This window comes from Megalobrama amblycephala, linkage group LG13, assembly GCF_018812025.1.
Source record: "Megalobrama amblycephala isolate DHTTF-2021 linkage group LG13, ASM1881202v1, whole genome shotgun sequence".
Classification (NCBI taxonomy): domain Eukaryota; kingdom Metazoa; phylum Chordata; class Actinopteri; order Cypriniformes; family Xenocyprididae; genus Megalobrama; species Megalobrama amblycephala.
Window position 1 is genome coordinate 15,506,850 of NC_063056.1, and position 17,401 is coordinate 15,524,250.

General features: G+C 37.2%; 1 protein-coding gene across 4 annotated transcripts in view; it reads left to right on the forward strand.

The window, feature by feature from the left end:
• The window catches only part of hdac9b (histone deacetylase 9b), a 74,869-nt gene that overhangs the window by 26,641 nt on the left and 30,827 nt on the right, over positions 1 to 17,401 (forward strand). Inside the window, exon 1 of one of the 4 annotated variants that reach the window (XM_048211633.1) lies at positions 8,823 to 9,091. The exons of 1 other annotated variant lie outside the window; for it this stretch is intronic. In XM_048211633.1, the coding sequence (XP_048067590.1) occupies positions 8,980 to 9,091 (112 nt within the window). In that variant the 5' untranslated portion in view covers positions 8,823 to 8,979. Of the gene's footprint in view, positions 1 to 8,822; positions 9,092 to 15,499; positions 15,593 to 17,401 lie in introns of those variants that run through there. 2 more of the 4 variants (XM_048211634.1, XM_048211635.1) reach the window with 2 other exon arrangements.

Here is a 17,401-nt window from a genome sequence, read left to right on the forward strand (position 1 = left end):
TGCTACTTGCGGGATGCCTCATGCCATTGCTTCAGTCGAATTAAATCGATTTGCCATGGTGAGAGGGCCACTTATATAGCCCGATACCCCGCCCCTTTTGGCTCACTATTGGCTCGCGTGGGCCTGCCGGGCCATCATTGGTTTGTTTACTTTAACTTCATGAACCAATGGCCGTGCAGTTTCACTGCGTGATTGAAAAAGGCTTCAGAAATCGGAGAAAAAAGGAGTTTTCCCCATATGCATCTCGTCTTATGTATAATAAGACATTCGACGCAGTACTCGTTCCGTATCTAAGGGAACTGAGGTTACATCAGTAACCGAGTATGTTTCTGTTATCGAACCATCTTCACACGAAAATTTAACTTGTACATTTGCAAATTTGATGCAAATTTGTTGACAAATTGTCAACATTGTGTCTAAAATGTAAGTTACTTATTATCGTCTTGTTTGTTGAACAGTTGTAAAAGCGATATCATCTTTGCAAATGTGCTTTTGTTCAGTGTCTGCGATGGCGTGTGTGGCCGTGTTTCTACAACTGAATCACATTTAAGTCAATTCATGTGCCGAAACCAGCTTCCATGCTTCAAAACATACCTAACCAGCATTGCTGTTTTTTTTTCAATCAGATCAGAAAATTTAATAACCTTGTTCACTATTGTTTTCTTATTATAATTATTACATCATAGACTGTCCTTTAGTTTATAATACTACTATACTATTATATTCTGAGGAGAATAGAATACATTTATTCTCTTTATGAATCTTTACTCATTTGAAGACGTTCATAAAATGGTTGTTTTTCAGGTGTAGCTAATTTCTTTAGATATTTTTCAGCAATTTTGTGTTAAAAAGTACAGCTGCTGTCTCTCTCACACATAGTACACCCAAGCCATCAATGAAAAAGTATAATTTCTTGGTCAGACAGTGCATCTAATCCATTTATTGGATCTAAGAGTTGCAGAGAGAAAGAGACAGACAGAGATGAGAGACAAGAGAAAAAAAGAGAGAAAAAAAGAGAGACTGAGATCTTTGAAGCAAAGAAAAACAAGTGAGCAGACACTCTGGAACTGACACCTCCTCTCCCACACAAAGTGGTCATCATCCAGTATGGAACAAAAACACGCTGCAGTCTGATCTAATTAACTAAAGAGCAATATTTGCTCACCCGGAGGACAGCTAATGCAGCGCTGCCTTTATATGGAACGAGGCGAGAGCAAGGAACCAAAGAAAGAGTGCAGAGCTTTTAGAGTAAACACATTTGGTGCCCTTGAAAAAAAAAATTCTATAATGCGCTTGGATGAAAATATATGGACATAATGCAATTGAGTCTTTTTGTGTATGTGTGTTACTTCATGTAGTCAAATGTATTTCTGCAAAAGCTGCATATATAAATCTATATAAAATCTTGCCTGTGTAAATGCAGAGCACGATGTACGTGCCATCTGTGCAATGCGACACAAAGCCCATTGTGGTGACCTTCCCTTTTGATGTGCTCTCTTGTTCTCCTTTTCTCTCTATTACCCTGTTTTGTTGAGAGCTCTCCATTTAGCTCAAATTTAAATTCAGAAAATGCTCAGGAGCTTTTGTCTGATCCAGCTCATGTCCTAGAGGTGACAGCAGTGGCCAGGCATATTTGTATGTTTGTGTGTGTGTGTAACTCCAGCTTAGAATTTGATGCTAGACTTAAATGCTTTAATAAGACTATAGAACGAATAAAGGCCAGTGATGACGTGGATGAGCTATAACTAGCCTCCTGCCACTTAGCCTTTTTCTGTCCATCTATCAGCGCGACTTGCTCTTTATGGACACAAAAATACATACCCTATCTCTTCAAAAAACCAGCACGGGAAGTAATGTACAAATATCAGTGAAGGCTATCTGTGAGTAAATGGCGACGAGTATTTTTAGATGCAGAGGAGATGGGGTCTTTGAGGTGATCTAAATCTTTTGAACACTATAAAATACTATGAAGATGCAGACTTAAAGTGATAGTTCACTCAAAAGTAAAACTTCTGTTACTATTTACAAATCTGTATGACTTTCTTTCTTCTGCAAAACACAAAATAAGATATTCTAAAGAATTGTAGTAACCAAATAGTTTTTGGCTACCCCATTTCCACCACATAATAAAAAAGTATTAGTTGAGACATAAAAAGTCCAAATTATGACATACAAAACATAATTATGACATACAAAGTTGAATTTATGACATACAAAACATAATTATGACATAAAAAGTCAAAATTATGAGATACTAAGTCATAATAATTAGATAAAATGTCAAAATTATGACATACAAAAATAATTACGAAAGAAAAAGTCAAAATGAAAGGGTTAGTTCAACCAAAAATGAAAATTCTGTCATTAATTACACACCTTCATGTCGTTCCACACCCTTAAGACCTTCGTTCATCTTTGGAACACAAATTAAGATAGGATTTTGATAAAATCCAATGGCTCAGTGAGGCCTCCATTGACAGCAAGATAATTAACACTTTTTTGTGTGTGTGCCAAAAAAAAACAAAATAACGACTTTATTCAACAATATATAGTGATGGGCGATTTCAAAACACTGCTTCATGAAGCTCTGAAGCTTTACTAATCTTTTGTTTCGAATCAGTGGTTCAGAGCGTGAAAGTCACGTCATTTTATTAAACAAGGCTTTGTTATGTCATAAGTGTTTCAAAATTTCAATGGTTTGGCAGTTTGATGCATGCTCCTAACCACTGATTAGCTTAGCTTAGTCTGTTTTTAAGATTCACGCATTTCATATGTATGAAAAATTCTTATTAAAGTGAACTCAATGCATGTGAACTATAGTTCAAATAAGTAAAAGTATAGACATTCAAAGCAAAATACACAGGTTTTTAACAATACAGTTTGCTCAATGGCAACTAATATTATTTCATAATATGCTTGGCAAAAAAGCCAAGACATCGGTTATGCTCATCTTTGCTCGCTCCTTTGAAGGTATCTTGAGTAAAGCGGCTCTATATTTAACAAAGCACATACAAAACACCTGAACCAGAAGCGATGCGACCTGTTTTACACAAAACGGAAGTTTGTTTTACAGAATATGGAAGACTATAGATGAGTTCTCTTTTGTGTTCACTTGAATGGTTTAAAGTGGAAGTTTAAGTGGAATGGTGTGTCTTATCGAATCTGTGGTTCTTGGAAATTTGGAACCGGTTCTAAAATGGAACCAGTTCTCGATACACAACCCTAATAATCTGTATAATTATTAACTTTTTATCTCATAATTTTGACATTTTATCTCATAATAACTATGACTTAGATTGTCATAATTTTTGTTTCTCATTATTATGACTTTATGCCAATTTTTAAGCACAAATGCACACTTTTTTATGTGGAAGAAATGGGCTTCTACAACAGCAACTGCACCAGTGGCATGCACACGCACACACACACACACACACACACACACACACACGCACACACACATTTATATATGCAAATATCTTCTTTTATGTTTCACAGAAGAAAGAATGTCATACATTTTTGGAATGAAGTCAGGGTGAGTAAATGAAGACATGAACTATCCCTTGAAAACAACTCTTTATTTAGCCTATGCAAGAAAGCTGACTCTTTATCTTAGCAGTCAAAGCATAGATTAATTCATTGGTTTTGATATTAACCTTCCTGGAAAGTGCAGTTGATTTAATTTATGCAGTTGATTTTAAACTTATATATATTAAGTTTATGTCTGCAATAGAAAGTGCCAGCTCATTGATACTATATAACTGACCAGCTCATTGAGTTCATAAAGACGCCCAGGGGCGTAGTTTGTGGGGGGGATGGGGGGGATGTAACCCCCCAATATTCAAATCCATCAGTTACAACCCCCCCAATTCAATACAACCATACCAACGTTCAACCCCCCCAAAGTTGAAACCCAATCTACGCCCTTGAAGATGCCAAACTGCTGTATAGTACTGTACTGTATGCACTATTTATGGATGCATGCTTATGCCATTAGTTACTTGAGTTACAAGTACTTAAGCTCTTGCCATAATATTTACTACTATCAGTAACCCTTTCCAAGCATGCTTGTTTAAAACTCCCCTTGAGCTCATCCTAAAAATCATTAGCCAATATGCTTGAGGTAGTGCAGTGCAGTGATCCCAACTCTTTAAATGCTCAGTGTTATGAGATGGTGAGCACTGGTGTTACATGATTAGCACTTAGACTAGAAAAAAACAACAGGACAATAAACAGTAACACAACGAGAACTGACAATGAACTGAAAGAAACACAGAGCTTAAATACACAGACCAAACTAATTAACCAAATAAACATCAGGTACAAACGATAATCAAACATTACATTACCAAGGTAACTAAATGAAAACAAAGGAACTGAACTAGTGCAAACAAGACTATAGCATAACACAAGACGTGTCACTCGTATTGTTTTGAATGGGAGAAAGTGTAACGCGCAATATGGCGGAATAAGTCCCGCCTTCTAAATAAGAGCCAATCGCCGACTGGTAAAGTCATCGCGTCACTTCAGCGGCAGTTAGAATCACCGGTTTCTATAGAAACAGTCAGCCTCCGAAGAGACGCGCATTTAGGTCTGCGCATGCGCATTAGCTTGATCCAGCCTGAAAAATAGTTTTTTTTTGTCATGATTCGAGCGTTCAGAAACTAAATTTATGAGCCGATTGTTGTTAGATTTCATTCGTGATTTCAAATATGAAATTGAATCGTAAGGTTGGCGAACAGTTTTGGAGAATTTGATGTTTCCCCATTCAAAGAGATTGCATGATGCCCAGGATGCCCGAGAGGCATTTCAAAGATGGCCGCCGAGTGAAATGACTTGTCTTAAAGGGACTTTGGTGCACATCCACCAAAAAAAAAAAAAAAAAAAAAAAAAAGCCCTATTTGAGGTTGATGAGGTGAGCATTTGGATGTCCTGCCTGATATACTGTAATTACCACATTGACCAGCTGTAAACGATCTGTCCATCACAGACTGCATGATTTCGCCACTTTCTGTGGATTTTTTTCCTGCAACTAATACAGTTTTGGCTGACTAAGCCTCTTTTCGTCGACTAACAGTTAGTCGACTATTAGGGGGCAGCCCTACGGAACTGGAATTTTACGTGAGGGATAGATGAACTTTGAACATGTAAATTCACTGTGTTGAGCAATATAAAGCTTATTAGTTTAGAAGTGACCTTCGTGCACCACTACACTATTGACAATAGACCTTCTTTGCATGCTAAATTTCACCAATGTTTCACTAATGTGACCGAGCCTTAACCTTGTTTCAGTCATAATTTTTAAAAAATCTGTAGTTTGACAAGTGTGTTGTGCCTTGGTAGGACAGTAAGATTTACCCTATGAAATTAAAAAGACATTAGCCTCCTAAAGTCTGATAATGGAGCAAAAATAACAAATATGATCTTCATGAAGAGGAAGATGTGGAATGTAAGGAATATGGTTCATCTCTATGAGTCAGTTTGCTTTACTATATCAGACACCACAAATATTTTTGTGCTGCTGGTTTGGCCGAAATTTCAAATGCTTTACATTTCTGCAGCTTTAATGCAATAAAAAGTATGGAAGAGTTTACTGAACTTTTTAGCTGGGATTTCTAGTAGGATTTCTACTATATAACAAAAGCTTTCTATCATTATTTCTCTTTCTCTCTGTAAGTAGTTTGTGTCTAAAAAAAGCTCAGGAGGCCTAAGGCTGGTGCATGGGGATGCATCCTAAATCTTGAGACAAAATGAGATGGAAGATGAAAGTGATAAGTAATTTTGGGCTTCCAACATGGCATCAGATTTCATGTTGGTGTGTATGTCTGCTGTAAAGCTTTTTAATAAGTGAAAAATAGCATCAATATAAAAATATCACATATCCAATTGAGGAAGTTAAAAATGCAGAACTAGATTTTCAATATTGTTGATGTCAGGAGAATCAGTTTTGTCTCTCAAAAAATTGATTGTTTCTCAAAAAAATTATTAGCAAAAGTTATTACAATAAAGCAAAATATGGATTAGAGTTCAGAGCAGTGTGACAACTGAAGGGATTGGAGTGAGAGTTTTAAATAAAGTTTGACCGTCACAGAGATGGCTCCCCCTGTGTGCTCTGAGCTACTAATTCATCTTAAACACACTTGGCCAGCTGGGAAATCCCTCCTGAAGAGCAACACTGGCCTCAATATACAAAGTGCCCGCTCCACAAATGACCACACACACAAACACAAGCTAAACGAGTTCAGCTTAGACGTACGTTAGTGTTTACACAAGCTAGGAAAGAATGTTTTCTCCTGGGAACTGTACTTGGCAATGCAGAATTGCTATAGTACATCTTAGCAATGAAATATCACATAGAGTGCACTGCTAAAAGTAAGTTAAAATACTTATTATAAGTTAAAATAACTTATTATAAGTTAAAATAACTTATTGTCTTTCTTTCGTCAGTCGAAAAGAAATGAAGGTTTTTGAGGAAAACATTCCAGGATCATTCTCCTTCCAGTGGATTTTAATGGCTACGCTGTATGTCCTACGCCTTCCCTATTCTACTTACGGAAAAAAACGAAACTGGCGCCGCGTTCTTTCCGTAAGTAGAATAGGGAAGGCGTAGAACATTCAGCGTAAGCGTTATGAAGAATGCGGAAGCGGAAAGTACGTTCAAGGCGATATTTTGTTTATAAAGCATAAACGGTTGTATTTTTTTCGAAAATGACCGATCGATTCGCTAGATAAGACCCTTATTACTCATCTGGGATCGTTTAAAGCCCTTGAAGCTGCACTGAAACTGTAATTTTGACCTTCAATCTGTTGGTAGCCATTGAAATCCATTGTAAGGAGAAAAATCCTCGAATGTTTTCCTCAAAAACCTTCATTTCTTTTCGACTGACAAAAGAAAGACATGAACATCTTGGATGACATGGGGGTGAGTAAATTTATCAGGAAAAGTGTATTTAAAAGTGGACTAATCCTTTAAGGGCTCGGTGATGGAAAATATGAGATGGGAGGAAAAATGATCTTTCACTGCTTTTGGATTTGTTTCAACCCGATCTCACGGCAATTGGTACGTATTTCATGAGGTGGCTAATTTGAATGAGGTCATACAAATTCATAAGTTTTTTTGCTAACTCATATGTATTTTACGAGTTGCCAAATTCGTATGAATTCGTATGAATGACCTACCCCTAACCCCACTCCTAAACCTATCCGTCACTGGGGTTTATACAAATCATATGAATTTGTACGAATTAGCCACCTCATAAAATACGTGTGAATTGGTCGTGAGATAGCGTTGGTTTGTTTACAAAACTTTTACATTCTTTTGCAAAAGTGTTGCATTTCACCAAGAAACTTTGCATTCACTTGAAAAGTTTTGTGAGCAAAGGCAAAATTTCTTGGGGGAGTGCAAAAATTTTGCGAGCGAACGCAACATTTCTCGTGGAACGCAAACATTTTTGGAAGAGAATGCGAAACCATCGAAATACAAATTTACTTCCTATCTCAATTTTATTTTTACCATCAATTGTCCTTCTTCTATAGCAGGGGTGTTCAAAATTTTATGAAAAATTGAGAATAAAATATATTTTCATGGCTAACATTTTAACAGTTATGATATTAAAATAAAATATGTTGAAGGTAATATTTTCAAAAGTACAATAATATAATAATTTGTGATAATCTGAATATTTAATTTAGAAAACAATTATTTAATTTTATTTATTTAATATTTTAAAAAATATTTCATATTTAATATCAATTATTTAACATCTGTTTTCAGAGATTTTATACATGAAAATATACCACTGCCGTTATATTTTAGGAATGGAACCCTGTAAGCGGGTCCAGAACAGTTTGAAATATGGAATCAGGCTAATTGGAGTATTATCATATAGTGCCTTTGCAGTGCCTTATGCAACATGCACATTCATATTTTAGTCAATACAATACACCAAGCATGGCACATAATGCCATTCAGTTTTGAATGCAAGATCTGAATGTATATTGTTGACAACCTTAGAAATGTTGCATTTCACTCTGCGTGCTGAGCACAGAAACCTTGCGAGAGTATCAGCGGCGCGGCTCAGAGCAGCAACATGTCAAGCAAAATACAGGGAGGTTATATTTATACCTCCAGAAAAACTGGTTGTGTGTCTTTTTATGGAGGCCAGAAGCATGATAACAGAAAAGAGATGGAGTGAGAAAGAAAATGAGAAAAAGAGATAAAGAATGACAGCATACTAAAACGATAGAGAGATAGACACAGAGACATGCCTTCTGGCTGTAGATGAGGGCCACAGCTGTGTTTGGTGTGGTATTTTTAAACGCATCAATGCTGCTCCAATCCCCGCACCGCGCCTGACCTATTTATAGCCCGAGCCGGCCATTGTTCTATTTCTGTCACCTGTGGGCCATGCTCTTGTTGATTCACATGCAAATCAGCCTCCTCCTCTCTGCAGCAAGCAACTTGACGGAAAACGAGAGGGAGAGAGATAGAAACGGGAGCTGCAACTCTGAAGAAGCAGAGAGCCACCTTGGAGGACCAAAAAAAACCTGTTTGAGAGGGAGGGAGGACCGAAAAAAAAACAGTGAATCTGACACATCGGAGAGAAAATAACAAGCAGTTTTGTCGGGACAAGAGGAAGGCAGAGCGTAGAGAGTGTGAGAGACTCTCCTGCTGATTCTCAGAGCCACTTAGGTGTTGACTGGAGAAGGATCGAAGAGAAGAGATGAGCAGAGCAGAGGAGGAGTGAAGCTTTTTAGTGTTAGTGAGGGAGAGCTCTGTCACTCTTCGGGTGTCGCTTAAGAGGAGGAGGAGGAGGAGGAGGAGGAGGCAGGGGCGAATGTTCCTAGTCTCTTGAGAGAGAGAGAGAGAGAGAGACAAACACACAGAGAGAGAGAGACCGAGAGAAGAGGAGGGGACAAGCTGACAGCAATACAGGAAGAGCAGAGCTGGCAGACGATGTGCTGCTAACTGAAGTACTAATGCTCCAGACCATTTACGAGGCCGACTCTTGTTTCTCTGCAGACGGCATCGGGAAACACCGGCTGCCTCTGACCCCTCACGACGCTGATATGCACAACGTCAACAACTCAGGTGACTGTTTTATAGATCTTGCATTGTGACATTAAACTTGTGGCAGCATCATCAAGAGAGTTTTATTCTGCAGGGTTGAAAGATTTTAAGTGCTTTAAGATTGTTATTATGATCTCTGAGGGGAAAGTTTCCAGGAGAGTAGGGTTCTATTGATGTCTATTAGTTGGCTTAACCTTAAATCAGTAAACTAACAAGGAGGCGGCTTGAGGTATGTGTAATTATCCTGTCAGACGTCATTTCGGCAGAAAGCGTAGGTTATAATGGGCACAAAGACAGAACATGTACAGGATGTTATGTGACTTTAGCCTTTAATTCAGGAGAGAGGAAACTTCCTGATAGAAATACGCTGTCAACGTTAAAGGCGCGTTACTTTTTTTTGTGTTTGCCAAAGACAGTCGACCCGTTCTATTTTTGACCTGACACTGTTTGCTGAGAGCTGGGGTCTGACATCACTGAACGAGCATGTTTGCTATATTGTCTAAATTTTGAGCGTGACTCATTTTTGCTCTTTGCTGTTGTTTCTGACTTGCGGTCGCTGCCAGAAAGCTGCTCTCACAACCTCTGACCGGTTCAGAACGTGGTGTTCTGGGAAATCCATGATATGAAAGTTGGGGTGAATGGAGGGGAAGGAAGTGCATGTATAATAAGAAGACAGATGGAGTCATTTCGGTTCCTGAAAGAAGGGTGGAGGACATTGCTTCACCTCTGATTTTTCTCTCTTGCGCTTATCATCGCTGAACCGCAGGAGATCGCCTGCCTAGATTTCAGATTTGTTGCAACATAACTGAAATTTTGCTGAATTTAATCAGCACATGCACAGCTTAATGCAATCCTGCCGTTCTAAATATACACTCTTAGAAAAAAAATTAAATAGATGTACTATGTAGAACCTTCTGCCAGGCACTTCATATATAGAACCTTTTAGGGGTTCCCACCATTTTATGGATTTAGTTTGAATTAATTAGTGTCAGTCCATTTGAATTTAAATTAAATATTATGAATGAAACTTACTTTATCCCTAGAAAAAATGACAAATTCTGTGAAACAGATCTCGCCTCCAATTTTCTACCATAGTAGTACTATAGGGGCGAGATCTGCTTGGTTACAAACATTCTTCCAAATATCTTCCTTTGTGTTCAGCAGAACAAAGAAATTCATACAGGTTTGGAACTAAGTGAGTAAATGATGACAGAATGTTCATTTTTGGGTGAACTATCCCTTTAAATAGCCCATTAAGACATTTCTCCTTATATAGAAACTTTTTTGGGGGCACAAACTGAGTGAAGAACCCTAGGGTTCTATATATAAAACACATTAAACCTTTTCTCTCTAAGAGTGTAGTTCTAACCCTCAATAGTTCATGAACTGTGCACAAAGACTGAGCTGTCGTCTTCAATAAGACGAGCAACCTGTTAGGAGGCTAAATCCAACCAACCAGGTCAGTAGGGCGCCCCGTTCCACCCCCAAAACTCTGATACCGAACAATTCAATTAATGCTCATCTGTCCAGTGAAAGCCCTGCACAGGCATGCGTGGCATTATACAGAAGTATGTGGTTAAACAACAGCCATTCGAGTGAGGCAGGCAGGCCTGTTGCACGCTCTATGGGTCAGCTATTATTAGTATGTTATTTTCAGCTTATAGCATTAGAGTGCTAAGATTAGCCACCGTGGCACTTTGCTATCATACCATCTCAACATACTCTTAATATAACCGTACAGTGGAACAGTTATTAACAGAGAGTTTTGTCACCGTCATGTGATATGCAGTCGGGTTTACATCTGTTATTGTTAACGAGGGTCTGCTTGTTTAAAAAAAGACTGTTTCTTCTTTTTGTGTTTCATTTCTTGTGTTCTGCTCAAGGCAAATAGCATCTTTGCAAAATTCAGAGTGTAGTTCTCATAACGTTGTGATTTTTTCACCGTGTGATCAAAGATCAGACACACTGCAGTTAATGTGTTTGAGGCAAATAGGTCAAGCTAAGTATTTCTTAAGAGTGCAGACACTAACCAAGCTCTTTGAAAATATGTGATCAGAGTCGAGGCAGAAATCTAGGAGAGCAATGCTGCTGTCGGAAGATGTTTATTGTAATGCTAATGTACGCTCACTGTCAGTTTTAAACCATTGAAGCTAGACTTCGAACACATTTTATAGTCATTCTGATAATGTCGAACAAAGCAAACACTTTAGAAGGCTAAATATTGTGTTGAATGAACAAATTATATTGAATGAACAGGTGGAAATCATCTTGTGTCAGTCAGCGTTGGGCATAAAATATCTTGAAGTACTATAATTTGTTCCAGTTTATTTGACTTGTCTGTTTCAGCGAAAACAAAACACAAGTGTCTCAAGTGTACAGAACTCATTATTCTCACATCGAACACACTTGCAGCAATTTTATGCTCACATAGCAAGAAGTCCCTTAATGTAGGTGATAATTAGAGACAATTAATTGATTTGTGCGGTTTGCTGTCCTTGTGTTTTTTAATATATTTCTGAATAAAATAAATGACTGTTCATGCATCATCTTGTTGTTTTTATCGGTAGCCTTTCACACTGCCCCAGGCTATTTTATTTTTAAAAAAATGAGTTTTGGATTATGCTAATGACAGTGATAAGCAAATAATGTGATCATGTGGTCTATGGAGAAATATACAGTAGAAAATTAAACCTTTTGTTGGCCTGATATTATGAATGTAATATGCAACGTAATGAGTATAACTCTCTTACTGATGTTAGAGATGTGATCACATTTCTTAAATGTGAGCTTTGAGTGCTATAAAACCTTTACATTTTCAAGATTTAGATTATTGCAATAATTGATTTTGATTGGTTTAGGCAAATCAATTTTAAAGAGTTTCTAGGTATTAAGTTTTCAATTCTAACATACCTTCTTCCAGAAACACATTTAAAAAAACTACTAATAAATATTTTCACTAAGTGTGAGAGTTTTCCCATATGGCTGTCTGACCAAAATATATTTAAAACAAATATATTTTGGTCCTCATTAGGAAAACCTTTTTTTTTTGAAAATGTAAAAATGCAGAAAGTTTTCTTTGAGGACTGTGTTTAGCATTTGGGATAGAATATACAGTTTGTACAGTATAAAAATCATTATGTATGAATGTCCCCATAAAACATGGAAACCAAACATTTGTGTATATGTATGCATGCATATGAAATGAAAATTGAAATATATCTAATTTAAACCCTCACATTTCTAAATAGAATATGCAATGTATGTCAGAGGTGGCTATTTTCTATTCTCTATTTCTACAAGACTTTTTTTTTTAAAAATATATATATTTTTAATATTTTTTTTTTTTTTAAATGCTTAGAGAAAAGTATGTAAAATACATTTTATACACTTACACTTTTACTCTTTTTTTTTTTTGGGCCATTTTTCTCCCCATATTTTATAATGCATCCAAAAATATACCCGAAAACATATTTTTGCTGAATGGGATGATCTGGATTCCCCCTGTCCTGTTTTTGCTGTGAGGAATAAGCTTCTACTTAAAAATACAGCAGCGTTTCCTGCTTTAGACACGCCTGCAGCTCAGAATAACATCAGCCGTAATGAGCACTCAGTCACCGCAGCATATGCAGCCAAAAAAGCATCACCCTGTTTTTGCTAAGAAACAAACCGTATCTCAACCCCCCCCCCCCCAATCATAAAAAACTGTTACTGACAACAGAGGTTAAAAAATAGAATTCCATTTAACTGTGCCGGAGGCTAATTTATAGGGCACCTGATTATTTTGCAGCTTGTTATCTGCATATAAACCATGTGCAGGGCAGGCAGGTCACACTACAAGAAAGGTTAACATATGCAGCATGTGAAGCATACTAACATTTGAGCTTATTTATGCAGTTCTTTATTTAAAAATGTCATGAACCATATAATTGAATTTAGTTATTCAACATTACCGCTGACTCTGTCAAGCCAAATTAAACTGAAGTAAATTTCCTTTCAAATTAAAAGGTAGCAAATCATTGTGAGACACATTTCTCTCAATAAAGAGTGTCATGTATGCATAGACAGTTAATTAAGAGTCTAATTTAGTACCTTTTCACTTAACGGTGTGTGGGAGGTTTGCTTTTGTGGCTGGATGCAGCACTACAAACTCAACGCTTTGATCATCTCTGTAATCAGCGGTAATGAGAAACATCAGTCTATGAGAAATGTATTGCTCAAGGGATTGTGGGAAATGTAGTACAGCAGATGAGTCACCATATCCCTTGAGTCTGGCCCTGTGGGGAAAGGGAACTGTTTGGACACAAGGCAGGATGCTTGTCATCCCTTCCTGCTAAAAATAAAACAGGGTGCTTTCGGTCTTCGAACTTGTGTTTACTGATTCAGTGCCACATTTGCACCACAATTCTCCTCTCATGTCATATCGTTCAGTCGAGAACTTGTAAGTAAAGCCACAACTAAAGAAGACAGCTCTTGAAAGCTAAGGTGCTTGAAATGTTTGCGGTGGGGGGGTTAGGAACGTGCCGCCCAATAGCTTACATAAATTTGACAGGGTGCTCTTATTTTTGCCCGAGTTAAAATTACCAGATGGCTCCACACGTTTGACAGTCTTTCACACATTCTCTATATTAAGAGTGTGCTCAGAAAAGCAGTTATATTTAGCCCAGTTACTGCTGGTTTGCGATTCTCTTTTCAGCTCAACTGGCATTAATACATCAACAGCTCTTCTTGGCTTCGTTACACATAATGTTCTCGCGAAGGCTCAGGGCCAAAACACGAGGTGTGATCGTGTTTTGTCTCATAACATAGATTTAGTGATGATGTCAGGTGATGCAATAATGGACCGCATCCCACTGTAGTCTCAACAAGTGCCTTGTTAACAATTAAAATAGAGTGACGGAAACATGCACGTCATTGCCGTTCTTAATTCATCATCCAACCTGTTGCTTCATTTACTAAACAAGAAATTATGAAAGTGCAGTGGATTCAATCAATATAGGCCTAATCCAATGACTGAACCGGTTGCATTCGGTTCTGTTAATGGTCTAACACATGCTTTCTGTACTAAGAATAAATATGTGGATACTGTACTAAAACACAGCCAAAGTTTCCTGAATAGTGCATGCAGTGCCTCAGTAACGCCGCTATTGAATTTATAGCATGAAATGACCAGTGTACTGCGACTCCTGAATGAAGTGAGTAGCGAATCAAAACAATCAGAGCAACCAGTGTAGACTGATTTACTAACAACTGACTTTAACGAGTTGGATCTTTTTAGTGAGTCAAAAACATTCAGCGCATAGTCAGATTTCCAAAATAATGACTCTTATGAGTCTTTGTTGTGAATAAGGGGGCGTTTACACAACACCATTTTCAACTAAAAACGTCAAACTTTTTATGCGTTTTGGCTGTTCAATTACACAACAATGGCGTTTTAGGGGCCTGAAAAGGCAAACAAAGTGCAAACTTTTGAAAACGATACCGTTATCGTCTCCGTGTAAACTAAACTACAAAAATGCGAATTTGTGAAAACGGTGAGGTCATGCGCCTGTATATTACATATTCAGTCTATAGGAACTTACTAGTGTTTCTTTAAGTTACATCGCCGACTACTGCCCTGGCATGCATAATACAGCGTTTTTAGTTGTTTTTGTCGATCCGTGTGGACTGGGATCGTTTTGACAACATTGTCGTCTGTACGCAAAAAATGCAAAGGAAAAACGGTGTAGTGTGATTCCCAAACGAATGAGTCTTTTTAAAGAATCAAAACATTTAGAGCAACCAGTGTAGTCTGATTCCTGAACAAATTACTCTTATGAATTGTTCTTTGTAGTATATCAAACATATTGTTGGACTTATGGTAATACTTCACTTACTATTTTTACTATAGTAATAACAGTAAATTATGGATAATTACATGCAACTAACCCTAAACCAAACTTGAACCCCAACCTCAGCCCTATAGTAAGTACATGAAATTAATTATTATTATTACTTAGTACTTAATTGTGTAATTACACCTTAATAACGTCTCCTTAAAATAAAGTGTAAACCGGCGTAGTATCTGGCTGGTTGTTCATATGAAAATGTGTACTTAGAGATACACAGTATGTGTTTTGTCAGTAACAGTGTATATATATATATATATATATATATATATATATATATATATATATATATATATATATATATATATATGTATATATATGCAGGGGTGCACATATAACTTTTTTTGGTCTGGTTCTCAAGGGAGCACCTGGAGATGTTGCTTGGGACTCACACTTTACGCAACACATTGTCCTCATCACTTTCCTCCTGACTGCCCTCCTCACTATCTTCTTTTCTCTCGAACATGGTAGATGATGATTTTTTTTATTCATTTTATTTTACTAACATTAATGACACAGACAACAGCAAAGGCTGCTGTCACTTTAAGGAAAGCACGGACCGAATAACTGACGCACATCCGGTTTCTTTCTTAACTGTTCACTCATGACATAACCGAGAGAATACTTGCCAATACAGGTATTTTGACATATTTTTGTGTGTATGTGACCATTCAAGCGCAAGTGAACGCGAAAGAGGAATTAATTCAGTGTTCGAGCGCTGACTCTCTCTCTGCGTGCGCGCACTCGGGGTTATGAGGCTGTGCGCACAGATAACAGCCCGCGAGTCCCGATTTTCGTCTCTTCTTCTGCTTTTAAAATCGTTTGAATGTGTTAATTGGCGAGACAAAACACGTCCAAATGATAAACTTTCACTCTATGATGGTTAAATTTAGTTAATCAGTTAATCCACGAATCACATGCTTGTCAAACCGTTGGACCTTATCCGTATTGATCACGGATTAACTGCGATCCGTAGCACACCTAATAATTAAAAAACAAACTTATCATCATGATTGCTATCTTACCAGAGATGAAGACAAATCCTACTCCAGTAAGTAAACGTGTCCCTGTGAACCGGTCCTCAAAAATGTTGGTACTCAAAAGCACTTCCCTCTATGTTATCTGGTGCGCATCGTTTATTTTTACCGTGTATGCGCACCTGTGTACCACTTATGTGCACCCCGTATGTATGTGTGTGTATATATATATATATATATATATATATATATATATATAAAGAATACTTAGAGATACACATTATGTGTTTTGTCAGTAATATATATATATATATATATATATATATATATATATATATATATATATATAAAGAATACTTAGAGATACACATTATGTGTTTTGTCAGTAATATATATATATATATATATATATATATATATATATATATATATATATATATATATATATATATATATTACTGACAAAACACATAATGTGTATCTCTAAGTATTCTTTATATATATATATACATTGCCCTCCATTAATATTGGCACCCTTGGTAAATATAAGCAAAGGCTGTGAAAATAAATCTGCAGTCTTCTTCTATAATGCCTGACGAGTTTGGAGAACACCTGACAAGATGAGAGATCATTCCTTCATACAGAATCTCTCCAGATCCTTCAGATTCCAGCTCCATGTTGGTGATTCTCGTCTTCAGTTCACTCCACTCATTTTCTTTAGGGTTCAGGTCAGGGGACCGGGATGGCCATGGCAGAAGCTTCATTTTGTGCTCAGTGATATATTTTTGTGTTGGTTTTGATGTTTGTTTTGGATCATTGTCCTGATGGAAGATCCAAACATGGCCCATTATTGGATTTCTAGCTGAAGCGGTCAGGTTTTGATTTTTTATCTGTTGGTATTTGATAGAATCCATGATACCATGTATCTGAACAAGATGTCCAGGACCTCTAGCAGAAAAATAGGCCCACAACATTAAAGATCCAGCAGTATATTTAACCGTGGGCATGGGGTACTTTTTATCCATGTGTGCACCAAACCCATCTGGTGGGTTTGCTGCCAAAAAGCTCTTTTTTTTTAGTTTCATCTGACCACAGAAGCCGGTCCCGTTTGAAGTTCCAGTCTTGTCTGACAACTTAATATACTGGAGATTGTTTCTGGATGAGAGCAGAGGATTTTTCTTGAAAACCTCCCGAACAACTTTTGGGGATGTAGGTGCTGTTTGATTTTTTTTTTTTTGACTTTCTGAGACTCAAGACTCAACTAATCTCTGCAATTCTCCAGCTGTGATCCTTGGAGAGTCTTTGCCCACTCTAACTTTCCTCCTCACCACGCATTAGGACGATTTAGACACACATCCTCTTCCAGGCAGATTTGTAACATCTTTAGTTGATTTGAACTTCTTAATTATTGCCCTGATAGTGGAAATGGGGATTTTCAATGCTTTAGCTTTTTTCTTACAGCCATTTTC